The sequence below is a fragment of the Botrytis cinerea genome, chromosome 9 (assembly GCF_000143535.2).
Source record: "Botrytis cinerea B05.10 chromosome 9, complete sequence".
NCBI classification, from domain to species: domain Eukaryota; kingdom Fungi; phylum Ascomycota; class Leotiomycetes; order Helotiales; family Sclerotiniaceae; genus Botrytis; species Botrytis cinerea.
The window spans coordinates 680,238-699,230 of record NC_037318.1 but is presented as its reverse complement, the minus strand read 5'-3'; the positions used below and the strand labels follow the sequence as shown (position 1 = coordinate 699,230).

The 18,993-nt window shown below is 42.1% G+C and overlaps 7 protein-coding genes across 8 annotated transcripts; 1 reads left to right on the top strand and 6 right to left on the bottom strand.

Annotated features, from left to right (window-relative positions):
• Nucleotides 1-362: 362 nt before the first annotated feature.
• On the bottom strand, nucleotides 363-2,350 carry BCIN_09g01900 (hypothetical protein). Its single transcript, XM_024694952.1, has 6 exons — nucleotides 1,868-2,350; nucleotides 1,485-1,807; nucleotides 1,099-1,428; nucleotides 995-1,045; nucleotides 865-945; nucleotides 363-816 (listed from the first exon to the last, which is right to left on the bottom strand). Exons 1-6 carry the CDS (start codon nucleotides 2,310-2,312, stop codon nucleotides 697-699), a joined length of 1,350 nt encoding a protein of 449 aa, XP_024550745.1. The 5' UTR covers nucleotides 2,313-2,350; the 3' UTR covers nucleotides 363-696.
• Nucleotides 2,351-2,489: 139 nt separating this feature from the next.
• BCIN_09g01890 (hypothetical protein) lies at nucleotides 2,490-3,286 on the bottom strand. The gene is made up of 3 exons (XM_024694951.1): nucleotides 3,091-3,286; nucleotides 2,970-3,035; nucleotides 2,490-2,914 (listed from the first exon to the last, which is right to left on the bottom strand). Exons 1-3 carry the CDS (start codon nucleotides 3,208-3,210, stop codon nucleotides 2,870-2,872), a joined length of 231 nt encoding a protein of 76 aa, XP_024550744.1. The 5' UTR covers nucleotides 3,211-3,286; the 3' UTR covers nucleotides 2,490-2,869.
• Nucleotides 3,287-5,523: 2,237 nt separating this feature from the next.
• BCIN_09g01880 (hypothetical protein) lies at nucleotides 5,524-6,079 on the bottom strand. Its single transcript, XM_001550399.2, has 2 exons — nucleotides 6,002-6,079; nucleotides 5,524-5,945 (listed from the first exon to the last, which is right to left on the bottom strand). Exons 1-2 carry the CDS (start codon nucleotides 6,057-6,059, stop codon nucleotides 5,539-5,541), a joined length of 465 nt encoding a protein of 154 aa, XP_001550449.2. The 5' UTR covers nucleotides 6,060-6,079; the 3' UTR covers nucleotides 5,524-5,538.
• Nucleotides 6,080-7,509: 1,430 nt separating this feature from the next.
• On the bottom strand, nucleotides 7,510-8,636 carry BCIN_09g01870 (hypothetical protein). Its single transcript, XM_024694950.1, has 2 exons — nucleotides 7,705-8,636; nucleotides 7,510-7,651 (listed from the first exon to the last, which is right to left on the bottom strand). The coding sequence occupies exons 1-2, from the start codon at nucleotides 8,627-8,629 to the stop codon at nucleotides 7,515-7,517; spliced, it is 1,062 nt and encodes a 353-aa protein (XP_024550743.1). The 5' UTR covers nucleotides 8,630-8,636; the 3' UTR covers nucleotides 7,510-7,514.
• Nucleotides 8,637-10,787: 2,151 nt separating this feature from the next.
• BCIN_09g01860 (hypothetical protein) lies at nucleotides 10,788-15,489 on the bottom strand. 2 transcript variants are annotated; one of them, XM_024694949.1, is made up of 5 exons: nucleotides 13,112-15,489; nucleotides 12,427-13,059; nucleotides 12,297-12,362; nucleotides 11,108-12,232; nucleotides 10,788-11,055 (listed from the first exon to the last, which is right to left on the bottom strand). In XM_024694949.1, exons 1-5 carry the CDS (start codon nucleotides 14,713-14,715, stop codon nucleotides 10,974-10,976), a joined length of 3,510 nt encoding a protein of 1,169 aa, XP_024550741.1. In that variant the 5' UTR covers nucleotides 14,716-15,489; the 3' UTR covers nucleotides 10,788-10,973. The 2 variants fall into 2 exon arrangements, with proteins under 2 accessions (XP_024550741.1, XP_024550742.1); XM_024694948.1 differs by having other exon boundaries at nucleotides 10,788-12,232.
• Nucleotides 15,490-15,597: 108 nt separating this feature from the next.
• Nucleotides 15,598-17,140, bottom strand: BCIN_09g01850 (hypothetical protein). Its single transcript, XM_001550395.2, has 3 exons — nucleotides 16,896-17,140; nucleotides 16,484-16,810; nucleotides 15,598-16,423 (listed from the first exon to the last, which is right to left on the bottom strand). Exons 1-3 carry the CDS (start codon nucleotides 16,905-16,907, stop codon nucleotides 16,337-16,339), a joined length of 426 nt encoding a protein of 141 aa, XP_001550445.1. The 5' UTR covers nucleotides 16,908-17,140; the 3' UTR covers nucleotides 15,598-16,336.
• A 27-nt stretch (nucleotides 17,141-17,167) lies between these two features.
• Nucleotides 17,168-18,993, top strand: BCIN_09g01840 (hypothetical protein). The gene is made up of 2 exons (XM_001550394.2): nucleotides 17,168-17,386; nucleotides 17,439-18,993. The coding sequence occupies exons 1-2, from the start codon at nucleotides 17,295-17,297 to the stop codon at nucleotides 18,691-18,693; spliced, it is 1,347 nt and encodes a 448-aa protein (XP_001550444.1). The 5' UTR covers nucleotides 17,168-17,294; the 3' UTR covers nucleotides 18,694-18,993.

Sequence of the window (18,993 nt, the reverse complement as noted above, 5' to 3'; positions counted from 1 at the left end):
CAGTATTTACTCACATTCTACATGTCTACGCTACAAGAGATCATCATTTGTATGACGAAAGTAGCAAGTACAATAAAATCAGCAAGACGTAAGCTACACACGGCTCTACCCTACCAGCAGAGAAAACCAGGAGCTGATTAGATATGATTTCCAAGAACTGGGGCTAAGGTGTGGGGTATTCCGGAGCTCCTATTGAACTATGCATGTCGCAGTCTCTAGTCCATAGATTGATGAACTGATAAAGAAAGATTTTTGCTACTTTGAGCCCATTGTGCAATTTAGAACAATCACTTAAAGTACGAGACGTGACTCAAATATAATCTTTGATATGTTATATATATTACCACAATACTATAATGTGATGTAACCCTCTTTATAATTTGCAAATGGCAATCTCAGTATCTGATAACGAGTGCAAGATAAGTGTGATTAGCCTGACTTGATAGTTGTCGCTGTACTTGACCAAGTTCCCGCACCAGAATCCCGAAAAGATGGTGGTGGGGCCATGCTTGTCACATGGGAAGTAATACCTGCTTCTATATCTAACTTTCTAAGCCGGTGTCTCGATATGGAATAATTACGGAAGCTTTTTTTCCTGGAAGAAATGAACGACCGAAAGCTGTCTTGGCGGCCAGAATCTGATTTCTCAGAGACTAGTCCCTCTTTCTTCGCTTCAGTAAGGTAAACCCAAGCCCACTACAGAATTATGGTGAAAGCTGTCAAAGGTACCGAAACGGCTGCTAATATCCAAGAATTCTCCGTTATTTTCATATGACCACTATCGCTAGTTTGCACAAATTGGGTGGAGAAGAAATTCTAAGACGAATTAGTAGATTGAATGAACGTGATGGTCGGAGAACTGACAGCAACAATTGTAGTGGGCAGGTATATAAGGGTGATTATGGTCAAGATTTTGACAGCTGCTGCATCCTTTGTACTTCTCTCCTATAGAGTCATTAGTTCTGCTCTCAAATGTGTAGTCGGAAACACTCACAGCCAAATGGTGCATTGATCTATTCTCTTCGTGATTCAAGAAATCCGATAACTGCAGTATGTCAATTTTTACGAAAGCTACTATCTGATTTACCGCATACATACCAAAGTTATAGTTGATTGTATTCGGTCTCTCAAGTCTTTCGCATGACCCAGATATGACTCCGCATCCTTCACATATTCATCGAATTCTCTTAGTATCAGGTGATGAGATGCCCTCTCTTCAGTTTCCATCTGTTTTCCAAATTCATTTGCATATTCACTGCATTGGTCCCGAAGTCCAGTAATGGTTTCTACCTTAGTTCGAAGGATCATCAAAAGGTCAAGCACAAAGTCTTCTAGAACCTTCAGTTCTTGTCGTGATTCAAACCCGATCCCGTGTTCTGATGAAGATTCCTCTTCCATATCATCAGTGGCGCATATTATCAAGTTTGTCTGTGAAAATGCATCATCAGAGTTGGATTTTGGATTTTGAATATTGGAAACCTTACTTGTTCTCTCAGTCTCGCTTCAAGACTCGCCATATAGTCCGGCCATCCCGAAAGACTATCTGATATTATGAGTCTATGCAAATTCCATGACGATGTTTGTCGCTTATCAGCGGCCCTTTCTTCGAGATATCTTGCCATTCTCATTTCTGCATTAGAAGTAGGTGCAATGATCAAGAGCATCGAGGGCGTACTTTTGACTGACACCGGTAGTGAAGAACTTTCATCGGGTCTTCTTCCGTGATACACTGCTGTCTGGCGGATAGACCAAGGGTTTGTCCCCCCTCGCCCATTTAACTCGACCTGACGAATCACATACATCAAATCTGTGCAGATAAAACCTTAGCTTTAACCGATCTTAATTTGGGTACAGGTGTATAATATACCTTTTGGCTCATAAGAACCAGTAATGTCGACCGTTTTCCTTATTCTACTTCTTAATCTAGGAAATTCGAACTCGTTCTCTCTCTGCTTTAGGCCAAACGCAAATACGGACTTCCAAAACTCTTCGCAGACTTCATAAATATTGATGAAATGCTCGAACAGCGCTCTCTCGATGTTTAACCTTGCCCAACATCTGTCGTGTCGTACAATGAAGATTTGACAAACATCATCCATCTCTTTGAGGAGATTGACTTGAGAAACTTCACAAACATTTAAGTCCTTCTGAAAAGTGGGAACACTTGACCCTTTCCTTTTGTTGACGGATTTAGAGAGTCTGATGACTTGGAAAGAGCTCTTCTCTGCTGTTTTGATGAATAGATTATTGGCCCTGGCTTCAATTCTGCATTGAAGAGCCTTCGAATCGTCAAGATGAAGATATTGAGCCATGTCCAAATATGAGACACAAAATACAATACTCCTAGCTCTGTGAACATGCAATTGTTCACATAGAGTGTCTAACTTATACGATAAATGAGTTCCTTGCCCCAAGTGAAAAGATTGACCCCGCACACAGCCCATGATAGCCTTGCATATGGGTACAGCAATCACTGCAGCTGACGGCTGTGATAACACGTCGTTCAAAGGGCGAATTTCCTTTCGAAAATATCACGGTGTTTGACCATAGTCGTCTACTGATCAGCATTATGATCGATATCCCAGCTCTTAGTCTAGGTTGTAATCTGAGAATAAGGTAGGCAGTTCAGTTTTTGAGTTCTCATATGATTTCTGTAAACGTATCTAGAACGTTGAATTTAATTGCAATGATAAGATAAATAATGATGAACTTTCTAGCCCGGAGATGAACACCAATTTTCCCAAGCTCCTAATGTAATTGAACACCACCCAAACTCCATGACTAGGAGACTGGCAGAATTATGATATCTCATAATGAGCAAGAAGTTAAATGAGATATAACGAGCTATTTTTCTTCGAAGCCCGCCAGATTAATTATTGCGCCTTCTATATACTCGGCAGTCTTGGATTTGTTCCTAAAATCCATCAATACACCGATTATCTACGAATATTTCGGTTGACTATTCTTACCTCGGTCAACGTTTTAACATTATCATCATCAGAAGGACCATATATCTTGTAGCGATTTAATCTCAACTAAGAACAACGATATTAGTTCTCATCACGAAAAGAAGTAAACAATTGATTTTACCTCGACTCGAAAATTGTTGTTACCATCAACTGTCCCATACACTCGTTGCAACAGGCTAATCAATTTTCGCGGGTCCACATAATGTCCGTCAATAATTTGAGGGGGCGCAGTGGAAATCATGGCGACAAAAAGAACGAAATAAAGGAAAAGAAGGCAACTGATTTTGGTAGTGAAAGAAAAAAGGCAATCGTGAGTCACAAAACCGTGGACAGAAATTGGTTTATCAACGTCCTCAATTCTCGGGGATATGCCGTGTTTTCAACCTAGTTGCCGAAATCTTTCCTCTTGCAAATTTTCCAACCACTTATGTCAAGACGAGTAAGCACTACATCATGCAGGCAGATTTTCTTCTGCATGCGCTCAGCCCGCCTTTGCCGCTGATTCCGTACAAGAATTAATCTCATCCTTTGTTGCACAGGTTAGTGCCCGAGTGCCGTAGGGAAGGCAGAGAAGAAAAGAATCATGCGAAACAAACAAGTGTCAGAATCTCTGGTGTCTCCACGAAAAACCGCCCACGTCGAAGCTGTGTATCAAAATCAGCTCGGAATATTCCAAGGAACCCAGAGCTGCTGAAAAAAAGTACGATGACTGACCTTGACCTCAAAGGTCTGCCCAGGGAAACGGCCTTTCAAAAAGGCCTTGAGCTTTTCCACATCCACATATCTGTTTTCTATCGTTTGCTTTGCCGGCATGTCTTCCGATTCGCGTGATGGACAAGTAAACAGAGCCCTCTGGATAAAGATATTTTTCCTTGGGAGGTAGTCAAGGATAGAAGGTTCGCCTTTCAAAAGGTGGTATCACCACCTGCTAGGCCGAGTACAACCGAAAAGAGATTAATTGGCGATTTGTTTTTTAGCTTTCCGCACGTGATTCTATATTTCTTCACAGCCTATGCAAATATGATAGCAGAAAGTGCACCCAGTGGAAAGCTTAGATTGTTGGCTATATTCATCACTCTCTTGGCGAGCAAGTGTAGCTTGATATCAGGTTTCATTTAAAGCGATACGTTCGATTAGTTCAACGTTGAGTAAGTAGCTCAACCGATTGGGAGCACTGTCTACGCTGTCAAAAATCTCACAACATTGTTGTTCTTGCGACCTGTGAGGGACTAGTTTGGTATCTCTGACAATTTACTCATTTTTTTTTATCATCGTATACGGTGCTGGACTTCATCGTGGCAAACCTGGTTGGGCTATGCCAGCAAAGCCCTTGAATTGTCCCTTGAGAGTAGAGTCTAGACAAACAAAGCTGAAAACTTCATACCTATTTCGGTTTCTGGCTCTCCTACTTTATTCTGTATCAACCGAGAGATGATTTCTTTCATCTCTGTGGCCGGTATAGTAAAGCTGCCGCCCATTGCCATACCTTCATGACTCTACCGGAATTACAACTAGCGTGGCACGCGTGGCCAGCCTAAAAGACCACATCTGCAATGCACTGAATCCTAGATAGCCCAGAGACTTGGAAGCAGTAAGTGCAATTCATATCATTAGTCCTCACCGAGACTGCTTGGTGGAGAAAAACAATAACATTAGAAATCTTTTTATGATTAGTACATCCCGAATCTGAGTATAAATAGCAAGCAATCTTGTTGGCATATATGGGGCGGTGTCCTCAATATAAGACATGGGTGTTGTTGAGCTATGATGCCAAACCACAACATCATGCCACTTCCGTTTGATCAGTACTCGATCGATTTGATATCTGTACTGCACCACCAATAACCGAGGTAGCTTGAATGTTTTCTACTGGGGTAATGGAAGTTCTAGGTGCTGCATATGACAATGACTATTCTGTTAGGCAAACTAGAGCCTCACTGCCGGGCCTTACTTAAGGACTCTTGAGGGAACTGAAAGTTATTCCAAGCTAAATATTACAAAAACCATCCTAAGCGAAGGCGCTATTGCATTTCTAGACCATTTTCATTCGCCCTCAAAATATGGTTGTGCAAAAGATGAAATCTTCACTCAATCAATAAATATCATTACACACCAACCATTTTCTACATGCAGAGATGCCTAATTATAAGTAAAATCCTGTAGGACATATATCTCTGAAGTGCGATAATTTAAGACTAGTCTTTTTTATGAGGTAACGTAAAGAATTACGCATTGATGTGACACTTATCAGCACGCTCAGATACATCGCCAGATTCTTGGGCACAAAAGAGCACATCATTCACGGGCATTCAATCAACTGCCCAATGATATCATATGAAGTTGTTCAATAAGTCTATCATAAATTCCCCCGCAAGTTCTTCTATTCTATCCAGAAGTAATTTCATAAGTTTAGAGCCCTTCCCATAACATGATTGAATAAATTTCATCGTGATCAAATAAATGATTTTCTTCAATAATGCAGGACAAACCGTCCCAATTCACGAAGATAAACAAACTAACACAAGAGCGCCTTCCCAAATAAACTTTGCTATGTTGCCCCTCTCAACTCTTAATAGGCATTAAATGTTGATAATGTCATATGGTTCGATTCCCATTCTTTCATTGCAATTGGTGTCCTACGAGAACAGCCATCCAATACCCGGGTAAGGAAATCAGGAAGACTATTATCCGGCTCTCTTGATAACAAATTCGCCTTACCGCGTCCAGAAGGATGACAACTCTTGATCGAGGAGATTCGACTGACAAGATATTCGAACCAAGGTGCGACAGGGCTGTAGTAGCCAAATTGGGCACCCGCGAGATCCAGACAGTATACACCGCAGTTTCGGAGGGTGATCTTGAAGATAGAGTGCACATTACGTGCATGATACATCTCGCCACCCTGTTTAACTATCAGTACTTCTCTCTTTAGGTTATTTGCCTCAACGTTCAGTTCCTCAATCTTCAGCGCGATTCCTACTTTTCGCTTAGTTTTTCTATTCTTGTACTTTGAGGAGTACACATATACTTACCCTTGAGAAAAGGCTCAGTCAACTCTTGCACCCACGTAATGACATCATGACAGGCCATATGTGCAAGTACAGAGTGCCTGTCTTCTTTGCTTGGAAGTAATTCGAAAGGAAATCATGAAGTACATCCAGGTTGGATGTCATAGCCGGGTATTTCCCTTTAACCAGATAAAGTATCCCATCCTTATGCTCGACTTTCACGATCTTGTTGTTAAAAATCTCCTGGCGAAAACCATAGAATATCCCCTGAAGTGTCTCACCAGCACGGTACAACGGCTTCTTCGTCTGATGAGTCTTGCAAGCATACTTGTGAATTGCCCGGTGTTCCAATTTCCATTTTTTATCGCAATAATAGGTGATTGTAACGACCTAATTACCGAGCGGAGAAGAACACGCACTGCATTTCACATAGGCTGGAGCGCTGCAATGAGCACATTGACTCTTCATCACGGAAGGAACGGTCGTAGTCGACATTTTACTGGTCTGGTTCTATTCAACAATCAAAGTTAGTTTTTTCCCATTAAGTACATGGTGGGTACAAGCACAGATAGACTACTTACAGTACCTCTGCAAAACAATTATCTACCTAGAAGGAAACCTGGAGATTGAGGTTCTGGATTGATGAAAGTGACCAATTTTGCTTACTTTGCAATGGAAAGTAAGATTTAAGTACTCACTTTCAGTGGTATCGAGTTGATCAAGAGTGTAATACGATGATTCTCCGACAAACAGAGAGATAGATACAGAGAAAGATTCTTGTTCTTCTTTACTGGAAGATTTGAACGTTGAAAGTTCAGGAAAGAAGTTGGAGGAGAAGTAGAGGTGGTTGTAAAAAAAAATGGAAATCGAGCCAAGTGAGGGGGAACGCAAAGCTAGAGTTTTTTATTTCACTATATTTCAATACCTGAGCTATGTAGTAAATATAGAGGACAAAGCTGAGCTTGCATAGGTAATAGATATGTGCCTGCTTGAAACTCATATTTTCAACGTTCTCAAGCGAGCCAAACGAGCAAAATGCAAGCAGTTACTCAGTCAATCTGGGTATCAATTAGACATCCTTTTTAAGATAGGAGGAAGCAAGTTCCCGTTTAGCACTCTTCAAGAAGATCACGATGTTCACATAGTGTAGGGATAATTTTGATCAATTAACTATGCTATCTTTAAGAAAATCTCCGCGCAGCATGATTTCATTTCCAATCGTGTCCAAATTTTCCTCCCTTCCCTCCTATTTCCTATGGCATGAAGGCCTCGGCTACCACCTCCTTAGTCCACCATTCCGCCGATACTTGATGCCAAGGTCCTCAGTCGGAGATCAAGAGATCATATCTCAACCTGTGAATCACACCCACACCTTTATCCGACTAGGCGTTTTACATTGCACAATCCGTCTTTTCCTTACTTCTTCATGGAGTGACCGAGTAGTGCGGTCGCTATTCGATATTGAAAATCATTGGATTGAAGGCCCCCATGACAAAGACCATTTTAAGAATATGAATTGTTCTTAATTCGTTTCCGTTTAAAAAGCATATCTTGGGCCACTTCCATCCGGACGATAATGAAAGCAGTTTGGCCTATGTGCCGCATTGCTCGTAGTTAGGATCGTTTCATAGTCGGCCAAACACAGCCAGCAGAACTCATAATCGCAATGAGTACCTACAAATCGTTAGCTGATTTATTCATTTATATTTTCGGGAATTAGAACTTACAAGTCATGTGGTCACAGCCTTTATTTTTCAAGATCGGAGCATTGCAACTTGGGCATGGCTTAGTGGCCCTCTTGATTAGTCTTTGACTTTTCTTCTCTTGCTCAGATGCTGCCCCTCTGTTCTGGACATCAAACTGCCCACAAGTTAAGCCGGTATGCCATGGGATTTTGTGGGTAAAGCACGTCTTGAAACTACATGTCCCACATGTCATAATTGGCTGATTTTCACCGTCTTGATGAATCTGACCATCGCCGCAGTTCGGTCCCAAACAGTTAGTAAATTTAGGATCATTGCTGATGTAGGACAATAGGGCGTTTTTGTCATACCTAGCGAAGTCAGCCTCAGAGGCGAAAGACTTGACATTGTCGAAAGAGAGTAGTTCCGGGCATTCGGGACATGAAATCTGGTCCCATTGGATGCTTTCAATTTGTGCACCAATTGACTGAGAAAGACAGGTGTTACAGCATGATGAATCATGTAAACACCCAGCGGTGATCCGATCGGGGAAATCGGCGAATGCGCGTTCTTCCGCACAGATTGAACATTCTTTTAGTTGAGGCTCTGGAGCCTCAACCACTTCTTCACGAACACTTCTGCGTGGGCGTTTGATAGCTCTCGTGTGATTGGTAGCTTGAGGTGCCTCGGGTGCTGAAGATCCTCGTTTTCGTGGATTGTGGTGATCCGCGATCGAACCTGTGGCACCGCGTTGTAGCCAAGTTTCAATGGCGTTGATTTTATTTCGGGATATGTTTCCGGTGGTTAGGAGCTCATTCAAACAATCAATCATTTGACTTTTGTTGTATCTGGAGTGTCTCGTTTGTTCTGAAAATTTCATTATCTGTTGTAAAACATCTCTTCGATAATCTGATATACCACGACCGAGAAAGAATCCAGGCAAATTGCTACTTCTATCGTAGATAGACATGATTTTCGTCGGTGGTTGTTGACGATTCGATGTATTTGCTTCAAATCCGCTTGAGAATGCAGTTACAAGGAAGTAGTGTCCTTGATGGAATGATTGGTGGGAATTTTGTGGTGGTATTGTATTACTGTTGATTCGATATGTAGCAGAAGGCAAGCTATTGTATCAAGATGAGAATGATAGGGAGAAAATAAAGTTCTGCTTTCTGGGGACTAAAAGCAGCTTATAAGGAATCGACAGATAGACCCATTGAACCAGTAGCCATCGAGTACGTCGTCACTGTAGCAAATGAGCCGTACAAAGTACGGTCATTACGAGGCTAGATAATGATGAATGTTCAATATCATCTCGCAGTATCAGAAAACACAATGTGTATGCTCAGATTTAGGGGTATAATGAAGCTGTATCTCTCTCAAATACCGTACAAAAGTCCAGAATAGACAGATTACGGTAGAGGCTTATAGATGTTAACTGATCTCAAACGCCGTACCAGAATCTAGAACAGATGAAGCATAGTGAAGATTTATAGATCTTAATAACCGTAACTATTCAAGAACGGTCACGGAGAGTCGCGGCGAAAGATTTAAGAGACTGAAGCGAAATACGGTGTAAGCTGAACCTCCGCTCTTGAAGATCCAAGGGGTAGGTACTACCAAAGTAGAACTCTTGAGTGAATTCCGTACACCATATCTAGATTCTAAACCGTAAATTTGAATGGTGAAAAGACCGTACATCCAGATATCCAAAACATTGCTGTCCAAATCCCGTCACCAGATGAAGCGAGAGTCCAACCCAGCAATGAAAACTCGCGTAATTCCACCCACGGTTCATCAGTGGGTATACGAACTAACCAGCACACTTCAAAAATCGACTTGGAAATAAATATCTCTTGAGATATTGATTTTTATATCATAAGAATTGTTGTGATGATTTGTTAAAGATTTAATAATGAATACATAAATTCTGATATCAAACAATCGAATAATGCAATAATTAAAATTTTCGAAAATTGAGTAGTATCCCATCAATCCCCATACACGCACTTGTGGTTCAAGAAATCCAGGGACAGTAGGCAAATAAAGTCTAACACGAACGAAGTCTCTCCTCTAGCCCCAGAAATATGTATAACAGACATCCACAGTAATACCACCTCATCCAAATACCAATTCCTGCAATCAAGTCACCACCCATTCCCGCGATCGACGAACTCTAAATTTGGAAGAAATCGACCATTTATATATCAGATATCTACTTCCTTCTTGCCATTTCACTACATACAGAAGAAGTATACAATACAATCTATCAAAACAGAATCTCCTCGGCATGAAGAGCTTTTGTTCTAAAAGAAGCTTTCCTCATATGACATAACACCAAGATACACAAATCAAACCAAACCAGCAACCACATCACCAACCCCATCTATCCATCCACCAATGAGCCACCAATCACCAAACCACACAAACACCTTCCGATCTCCAAACTCCCAGCCAGCCCCAAAAAACTACAACCCACAACCACAATCACAATCACAATCACAATCACAATCATCACATCAAAAAAAAAATCAAAAATCAAAAAACATAAACACAATCTACCACCATATATACAACCAAACAAATCCACATCGCCTTCCTTCCTTCCTTCCTTTCTTCCTTCCATCTCATCCCATCTCATCCCATCTCATTCCATCCCATCTCATTCCATCCCATCTCATTCCATCCCATCCCATCAATCCCATCACCCCCACAATCTAGAAACAAGATATTATTTAAGAATAAGATTTTCCATAATCAGATAGTTAGATGAAATCCCAATTATATATATAATTCATAAGTTTGCAATCTTAGGATCAGGATATGTAAATTAATTGAGATGGTCGATGACAAACAATACGGACTGTGATGCGACCTTGTATTTCCGCGCAATTTGAGAGGACAGACATTTCAGAACCCTGTATGAAAGATATAATGGCTTTGAGACTACCCTTGGTAGCTATAGATAGAGAATTGAAAGCAATGAACCTAAAGGATTGTGATTGCATTTTAGTGTAAATCTTCTAACGTTTCTTCGGGGGTGAATACACGACGGTAACGATCATAATTCGAAAATGAACATCGAAAAAGAGTTTTTAACGTGAACGTCGAGGAATTTATTCACATCATGAGAGGCAATCATTAACTCATTAGATATCAGTGTTATTGACTTGTGACTAATGATGATGTGAAACATTAATACTATGAATAAGTCACTCTTCTCCCCAACCCTTTCTATTGATAGTGTTTAATGAGAAGATACCAGTAAATACAAATATTGATACAGTCTGCTATCAAAAGTAATACTACCTTGATCAACAACTGCTACCTTCTAATGAGGCCTTTCGTATGCATCTTCTTACGAATGGCCAAGCCTTTCCCCCTAGTGTATAATCCCTACACGGAATCAGCTCGCATGGCGAATGGATATTAGACTTGAAATTCTTACGATTGTCGGTGCGGCTTGAGAGGCAGTGCCGGTGATATCACTTCTTTTGTTTTTCGACTATTCAAGGCTGGTAGAGTAGGTAATTTTGGTGGCTTTCCATCAGCAATACTTGAAGGGGGGGACTTGGAAGGAGCCAGGGCAGGCCATTCAGATGGGTTCGTAGGATCAACCGAGATTGAAGGCTTTGCCTTCTCCTGACTGATCTCAGGCAAACTTCGCTTCTTCTTGTTCTTCAAACCCGTCTTTGGTCGTTCTTGTTGCCCCGAAGATTCAGCAACGCCATCTTTAAAGGTTTTGCCTTGGGGCTTAACTGTCTTGGGCTCGGTATTATGTACAGATCCAGTATTGGTGGTTGAAGAATCATTATTAGCATCTGGATGATTTGACTGGGACTGTTTCTTGGAGTCCTTCGTAGAAGTCTGAGTCTTTGACTTCTTATAGCTGGACTTTGTAAGAGGTACATTGGGTGTATTTGAAGCCGTAGTGACACTTGAGGTCGAAATTGTTTCAGATATGACTTTATTGTCTGAGGATTTTCCAGTTGTTCGTTTGATGTCTATTGGAATTTCGCTTACATCTCGGGTAGTTTCTTGGAGAACAGAGTCTTTCGAGGCATTGTTAGATCTAGATTCAGTTGAAGAAACACTTGGTTTTCGGGTCGAGTCCTCACTGAACAGTGTGTCTTCGCCACTAATTGATGGATTTGTAGCTGTCGATTCAGTTGGCGAAAGTGTGGTAGGGGTTATACTAATGTTATTTTCCTTATCGATCGCGACCTTGCTGATGGATTTGAATTGCTTCTTGTTTTTCTTCGAATTCTTCGACTTTTCTTGAGACATCGATTCCGAATCCAATGCAGCTAAAATTCCACCCAGTGGTTCTGACACCGAGTGTTCGACAGGGCCTGATGATTTTAAGACTTCAACCGGTATCTGTTTAACAATCTCCACCTTCATAGCAGCAATGGTCTCTACTTTGGCCTCGGTGATTAACGATTGGTCTGTTGCGGAGCTTGTCGGTTCCTCGCTTAGCAAAGCCTTTGGTGAGGCCAGGACAATTTGACTGTTCAATTGAAATTGAGACGTTGATTTGACAGGAGTCGCGCTCGGGGTTACGTTAGCTGACCTATACATGTGTTAGTGCAACTCTCAATCCCAGTTTTAATCTTTAACCGAACACAAAGACTCACGTATCTTGTTCAACTTTCTTCTTGTGTCGGCTGCCCGTACTGTTAGTTGAATCCTTTCTAGTGGGCCTAGATTGTTGATTGTCAGCGATTTTTGAAATGATACCAACCTATGTAGTTTATTTTGGCTTACTTTTTCTTGGTTGGAGAATTCTCTTTTCTGTTGGCTGGTCGGTTGGGCAAATTTGCCATGTTATGATCAAATCCGGGTCTTGTACCATTACGATGACGGTCTGCCTGGACTCCACTATATGATCGATATGGGGTAGTACCGGCAGTGTTTGGTCTATTGTTCAATACTGCATGAGGTATTTGTTGTTGGAAGAATGCTCCTACTCCTCTTTCATGTTGGATAACTTCCGTGAACGCCGCATTTAGCCCATGTCCTGGAGTTTGTTGAAGTTGTGCTTGTGTCCCAGGATATAAAGGAACAGGCTGATAATCTGGTGTATATGGGAAAGGATCAGAGATGTTCCCTGGAGTCATATGATTACCATTCTGATAACGAAATTGGTGCTGGCCACTTTGAGATTTCGAGGGTCGATGTTGGGATATTGAGTTTTTTCTTGGCCAAGCTCTATTTTCGGGCACAGGATTACACATGTAACGATTGTGACTATCTCCATGGTAACTGTGGTAGCTGGAGTTACTGCTCGATCGCTGTCTTGAATTTTCAAGTGGATACCCTGCTGTTAGTACACGTCCATTTGGCATCTTATAGCCATCAAACTTCTCAATCGCCAGAGCTAAGACATCGGTATCGAATCTATCATAACAATTAGCTTTATTGTATTATTTATTCTAGTGTGTAATCTCACGTTATGAAAACTGGACCATTATTATTGGGTCGGAGTAAGAATTTAATTGACACGACTTTTCCGACTTCGGACATTAGACTTTTCAACTGATGAGTGTAAAACATCTTCAAATCTGCACCTGTCATGTATAGAGTCCGGCCAGAGGAGTATTTTGGCGCAAAACTGTCATAAGTATACAGAAAGTATTCATCTGTCTTACAGAGATTTGGATCTCTTTCCATTTCACCCAAGTTGGGCAACGGTTGACGGGTTTTAGAATTTTCAAAATTCTTAACATTTCGAACGTCATTAGGAAGTTCCATGCGAGAACCAACCAAATTGTCTTTGCCCATGCGACGGTTGAAATTGTCGCTAAAAGGGGCGGGAGCATGTTCGTTGCGGAAGTAAATAGGCTGGGGCTGAAGAGCTCGAGGAGGGCTTCCTCCCGTGCTATAGAACATGTTTTGTTGCTGGTAGTTCTGCGATGGGTGTATAAACTTGTTTGGCTGAGCTCCATGAGGCCCGGCCCATTGATGTCTTCTACTTTGATAAGTCTCAATCGAATTCCCACGATGCCTAGACTTGTTGCGAAGCCCATTATCGGTTTGGTAGCTCTCGGGGCGGGTTGGAGAAGCATTCAGGCTAGTCGTAGCACTCGTCTTATTGGCCATGCTGCGCTGATTCTTCATGAATCGATCGTATTTCTGTGGTTGGTGTGCATGAGTCGACGTCATCCCCGCGGCAGCTTCGCCTCGATTCGCAGATTTCAAGTGGTTTTGAGCTGTTGGATTTGGCGGCATACTAGCAATTCTATTGGTATGGAAGCTATAGTTGAGTTGAGGTTGCATGGAATTGAAACGATACGATTCATGATTTACTCCTGCTGCTTTTCCTGTCATAGGAGCAATTGCTGGTTGATTGACTTCGTTTCCGACCTGCATATGACGAATATAATTGCCTGAGACAGCCCTGGTATTCGGAGCGATCGTGCCTTGAGGATGCAGCGACTGAGATGTATCGGGAGAAGGGACTGAGTTAGCGACTGTTGGGGTGGCTTGTAAGAGGCGCAAACGGCAATTCTCCAAAGCTGCTTCAAGCTTTGGCTTTAGCTCTGGAGCAATTTCCTCAGGTTCAGTAAGGCAAAAATGCTGGTACATGCTACCCGCAGCAGAGTTCAAAACCAAATCTGTATGATCTGCGACCCAGACTTCGGCATATTCATCAATTGTCGCCTTCTGTTTTTCTGGTCTGCATCGATCATTTTCCTCGCCAATAAAAAACATGACATAATAGAGGAATCCTGGGCCCTCCAATTGTATATCGGCTGCATCCCAAAGAAAGCAAAGGTCGTCCCATTCGGTAGGCTTCCAAACATGGCAAACAATGTCTGGATATAAATTCATCAAGCTGGTAGCTTTAGCCTTGGCATCGGCAACTAGGTTACAGTGCGCAATGCGGGGGATTGCCGTAGTTGAATATTCGCGTTTTGGAAGGCGGCCACGGTCAGTGGAGATCCATGCAGGCATATGAGGGAGATTTTGAACGTCCCATCTTTCTGTAGCTTGATGAGCTTGGAAATTCTGCATCATGTGCATCGGGACGTAATATGGAGTTTGATAATTCATTGTTCTGCGATATTGTAGTGAGTGAGGGGACCTCGATTGTTAATCTTGGTTCGAAGATTAGAAGTAGGACTTTGTAGATATATGTAGACTCTCTTTGCGAAGCTGTGAAGTAATGGAACCTCGATGGTTGATCTTGGTTCGAAGATTAGAAGTAGGACTTTGTAGATATATGTAGACTCTCTTTGCGAAGCTGTGAAGTAATGGAACCTCGATGGTTGATCTTGGTTCGAGGGTTCGAGGTAGGACTTTGTAGATATATGTAGACTCTCTTTGCGAAGCTGTGAAGTAATGGAATCTCGATGGTTGACTTTGGTTCGAGGGTTCGAGGTAGGACTTTGTAGATATATGTAGACTCTTCGTGGAGCCGTGAAGTGAGGAGTTGTATGATTATCTGAATGTCCCAATTGAGTTTGGAAAGATCAAATTCGAGAATATCTGCTAGTGATTCCGGCGAGAGCTCTCCCTAAGCAACGATAGAACTGTCGTAGAATTATTATGAAATTACTGAAGTGTATTGTTGATGTATTAATTGCTACTGCCAGCAATAGCGACGCGACTTGTATGCAAGCTTGAAGCTCAATGCGACAATAATTGACTCGATTGATGCTACAATAGAATGCAACGAGACAGAATGGATTGTGGTAGTGTAGAGATTGTGTCCGTAAAGGAACGATAGAATGGAAAGAATTATGGTGGGTGAGATTAAAAGTGTAAGCTATGAAGAAGGACCTTCCGGAAGGTTTATCAGAATCAGAATAAAAGGTGGAAAAGACCTGGAGAGAAGTTTGGTGAGGACGGTGAAAGAAGGAGGTTGAGATGGAAGAGAAAGAGCTTTTTTTTAAATAGAAGAGGAAATAAAAAATTGTGGGAGCTAGCAGAAAATCTCTACCGTACTAATTCACCTAATTCACCTCCTAGATGAACGCTAAGAACCACAAGTGCTATCTATTATCTTTTGTAGAACTTCATGACGAGTGCCCAGGTGACCAATGTGTATAATATGTGTGATGTGATTGGAAATTCCATTTTATAGCTCATGATCTTCATGTCATTGGCATGATCTGAGGCCAGCTTTATCATACCGCATCGTACCTACATATCCATTCAGACTGATGGATAACGAAAGGAAGGAGCCACATCGCACACTGTGAAAACTCTAACAATAGGGTTTCGTCCCTTCGTTTTTGAGTCGTTTTGCCCTTTCGGCCTACGATTTTTCCATTCTTCCATCTTCTTCTATCTTCCATCTTCCGTCTTCCCTGTACTGAACTCAAACACGAGAAAGAAAAGCTCCATTGGAAGAATGCTCTGTTTGAAACTGTACGTGGTGGACTGCATGGAATGACGAACAAGTACTAAGGGGACATACTTCTTGATTTTACAACTGCCGTCTCGAATCTTGATATTTAATAAATCCCTTCAAGTTATCGTGACCGTCCCAGCATAAACCACTAGACTTATTTTCCGTCCAGCTCCAAACCATCTATTCACTCCCATATGTCACATTACCCAGTCATGCGGGAAGGCTTCAGTAGTTGATGCGATTAAACAAATTGATATTGTGAAATTGGTATTGTAAACTTTTAAGATGATGTACAACGCAAACAATGCAATGCAAAGACTAGTTTTTAGAAAGAGCATTAAGCATCGTCAATATCTCAGATTTACTGTCTCCAGCAACGGCTTTTCCATTGCTCCAATCCACAGTCTGTTGAAGCATTAGTCAAAAGATCATTCCACGAGATGTAATTTACGGCAAGGAACACACCAGAGGTCTTTGGAAGCTATCGTCATTGGCTTTGATCTTCCTTACGGCATCTGCTTCATCCTTTGCACCTGTAACAATACTGCCCACCTTTGATACACCTATGTATTCCAGAATGCTCTTAAGTTGATCTGGGGTAGGTGCAGATTCGGTGACTTCCAATTCGAACTCTTGTCTCTTTGGGCTGGTTTGGGCAGAGTGGTCGCTAGCTTGGTCCTCTGTCGCGGATTCGGCAGCATTGGCAGAGGCTTGCTTCAAAAGAGTATGGACTCTTACTGAAGCTGGAGAGCTTGCCTTGTGAAAGAGAGTGATGACATCGAGCGTTTTGTGCTATGCATAATAATGTTAGTAAATACCCAATAATAATAATCTACCATCAAGAATTGAGGCCCCTAGAAGCTTTCGTTATACTTACAAATCGAAACATGGTGACTGATATGTATTGTTTTGTTGGTTGGTATTATTGTAAACGTTGTGAGATGCTGTTGTTCAACGTCGTCGAAATCCTGAAGCTTTGAAAGTTAAGATGACGTTGACCGTTTTGACCTTGTGCGGCTTTCCCCTCCGTACCATGCTATCAAAAATAAATCCTTGGTGAATCCTTGATCCCTGCCATTTCCGCGCAGTAAATTTTGTGTTTTGTACCATAGCAACGAGGACTTTTGATTTGTCGCGTAGAAGACGTGAGACTAAGGTTATTAAAATCCCAAAGAATTCGAGAACACCACAAATTTGTCTCCTCACGCATTCCAGAAAATACCAGTCTGTTTTTGAGACACATCACACTTTTCTCCCTTGCTTTAGGACTTACATAATGCCGCCATTAATATTACACAATGTTCCAGAGGAGGAGTGTTATGTAGGTGAAGATGGTATCAAAAGACCTTATGCTATGCTGTTCCCCGGGTAAGCTTTTTCACGTCCATACAATGGAAGGTTATCAATCTGATGCGAGTAGAAATGATGGAAATCCCGCCGCGGCAAGAGTTCGAAGAACTGTCCCAGAGACAGGATCCTTTGGTAAATCGACAAGACGATCTCGATCAAGAACCGGCACACCAGCTTTGAAAAAGGAGGATCCAACGTTGGCAGCTGCAGATGCAATCTTTGCTGCTACTTTCGCAAGGAGAGCTGCGGCGACTTCAGATTCGGGACCCTCTCAGCGCAAATCTTCAATACCGTCTTCATTGTCGCAAAATAACATTCGAGACAACAATGCTTTAGTAGCTATTGATGGTAACGCGGGTCAATCTTCGAGGTTTGTACACAAGGAGCCTACAGAGGTTATACTACGAGGTTTCACGCCAGAACATCAATGGGCAGCCATTGCAGAATACGAAAGAATTGCTGGCCACATATGTGAAGATTATCCTCGCGACGCACCTCTAGATCAACGAAGATACAAAACCGACCTCCGAGATCCTGTTGTTCTGCGAAGACGTCCGATGACTATCGAAGAAAAGACAAAGGCTTTGAAATATGCTGGCGGGAAGCACTGGATTAAAATTACGTTCGAATCCGCGGAAGCAGCAGATGCGGCGATAGAAGCCTCTCCACAAGCAGTACTTGGCTATTTTGTTCACGCTGAACTCTATCGCGGTGCGCCACCAGCAAAAGATGAACTAGGAGTCTCTACAGTAACATCAGAAAGATCATCTCGCCTCAATTCTAACAGACACCGCTTCGATCCTGGACCATTCCTTCCAGGCGCCGAACGTCCACTTCAACAATCCGGTCTGCCCCGTTCCTGGACTACTCCTGAAATGTCGCAAATTACTCGAAGCGTACACTTTGAAGATCGCGCTCAATCTCCCGAAGGCTCTCAAGCTACTAGTCACACAATCGATACCACTACATTAACATCATCTACAGTTATGGGTGGTAACCTTGCACTTCAACAACGGCCGTCTTCTGCAGATTCTGCTACTCCCGAAGCACCCTCTCTTTACTGTCGCAAAATTCCAACGGCTCAACGACTGCAACTTCTTCCTGCCGATCAGGCTCTACTCCCTCAAAAATCGTACACGCAACAAGTCTTGTCCAACATTCCATTATTAAATTGGTTCAGTGCGGATATCATAGGGGACACAGTGCCAAGGACAGAGACGGGAGAATTCGATTGGGCAAACGCGAGTCTTTACTGGAGATGGATCTACTGGTTCGACACATACCTAGGGATTTTCGGAGTTGTAGGAGGGGAGAAAGATGATTAGAGCTGATTGTATGAAGAGCGTTTAATGGAGAAACAGATTGTCGGGAGTGACATTTTGGAAGGCGAAGCACATTGGGTTGTTTTGGAGAAGCTTTGAGACTATACCCGAGATTGCGCGAAAAACTACAGACGAAGAGCGTAGGTGGCACAGAAATGTAATAAATGACCGGCCAACCAATTAGATATTGATGATGGGGTGACTGAGGTAAAGGAGTTTTTGGCGCGAGACTTTTCCCAGCGAATATAGCATGAAAGTTTATTTTGTCATTCTGTCAATCATCAAATATGAAACTACTACTCA

Bases quoted from the DNA above. Each gene is read 5' to 3' on its own strand.
- BCIN_09g01880 (XM_001550399.2), bottom strand. From the start codon at position 6,059: ATGGCCTGTCATGATGTCATTACGTGGGTGCAAGAGTTGACTGAGCCT. The intron at 5,946-6,001 runs GTAAGTATATGT...AGCGAAAAGTAG, and splicing joins GACTGAGCCTTTTCTCAAGG to GAATCGCGCTGAAGATTGAG.
- BCIN_09g01850 (XM_001550395.2), bottom strand. The intron at 16,424-16,483 runs GTGTGTTCCTTG...ATGCTTCAACAG, and splicing joins ATAGCTTCCAAAGACCTCTG to ACTGTGGATTGGAGCAATGG.
- BCIN_09g01870 (XM_024694950.1), bottom strand. From the start codon at position 8,629: ATGTCTATCTACGATAGAAGTAGCAATTTGCCTGGATTCTTTCTCGGT. The intron at 7,652-7,704 runs GTAAGTTCTAAT...AACGATTTGTAG, and splicing joins AGGCTGTGACCACATGACTT to GTACTCATTGCGATTATGAG.
- BCIN_09g01840 (XM_001550394.2), top strand. From the start codon at position 17,295: ATGCCGCCATTAATATTACACAATGTTCCAGAGGAGGAGTGTTATGTA. The intron at 17,387-17,438 runs GTAAGCTTTTTC...TGATGCGAGTAG, and splicing joins TATGCTATGCTGTTCCCCGG to AAATGATGGAAATCCCGCCG.
- BCIN_09g01860 (XM_024694949.1), bottom strand. From the start codon at position 14,715: ATGAATTATCAAACTCCATATTACGTCCCGATGCACATGATGCAGAAT. The intron at 13,060-13,111 runs GTGAGATTACAC...TTGTTATGATAG, and splicing joins AATGGTCCAGTTTTCATAAC to ATTCGATACCGATGTCTTAG. The intron at 12,363-12,426 runs GTAAGCCAAAAT...TCAACAATCTAG, and splicing joins AATTCTCCAACCAAGAAAAA to GCCCACTAGAAAGGATTCAA.
- BCIN_09g01890 (XM_024694951.1), bottom strand. From the start codon at position 3,210: ATGATTTCCACTGCGCCCCCTCAAATTATTGACGGACATTATGTGGAC. The intron at 3,036-3,090 runs GTAAAATCAATT...CGTTGTTCTTAG, and splicing joins ACAACAATTTTCGAGTCGAG to TTGAGATTAAATCGCTACAA. The intron at 2,915-2,969 runs GTAAGAATAGTC...GATGGATTTTAG, and splicing joins ATGTTAAAACGTTGACCGAG to GAACAAATCCAAGACTGCCG.
- BCIN_09g01900 (XM_024694952.1), bottom strand. From the start codon at position 2,312: ATGGCTCAATATCTTCATCTTGACGATTCGAAGGCTCTTCAATGCAGA. The intron at 1,429-1,484 runs GTAAGGTTTCCA...GCATTTTCACAG, and splicing joins AAGCGAGACTGAGAGAACAA to ACAAACTTGATAATATGCGC. The intron at 1,046-1,098 runs GTATGTATGCGG...GACATACTGCAG, and splicing joins TACAATCAACTATAACTTTG to TTATCGGATTTCTTGAATCA.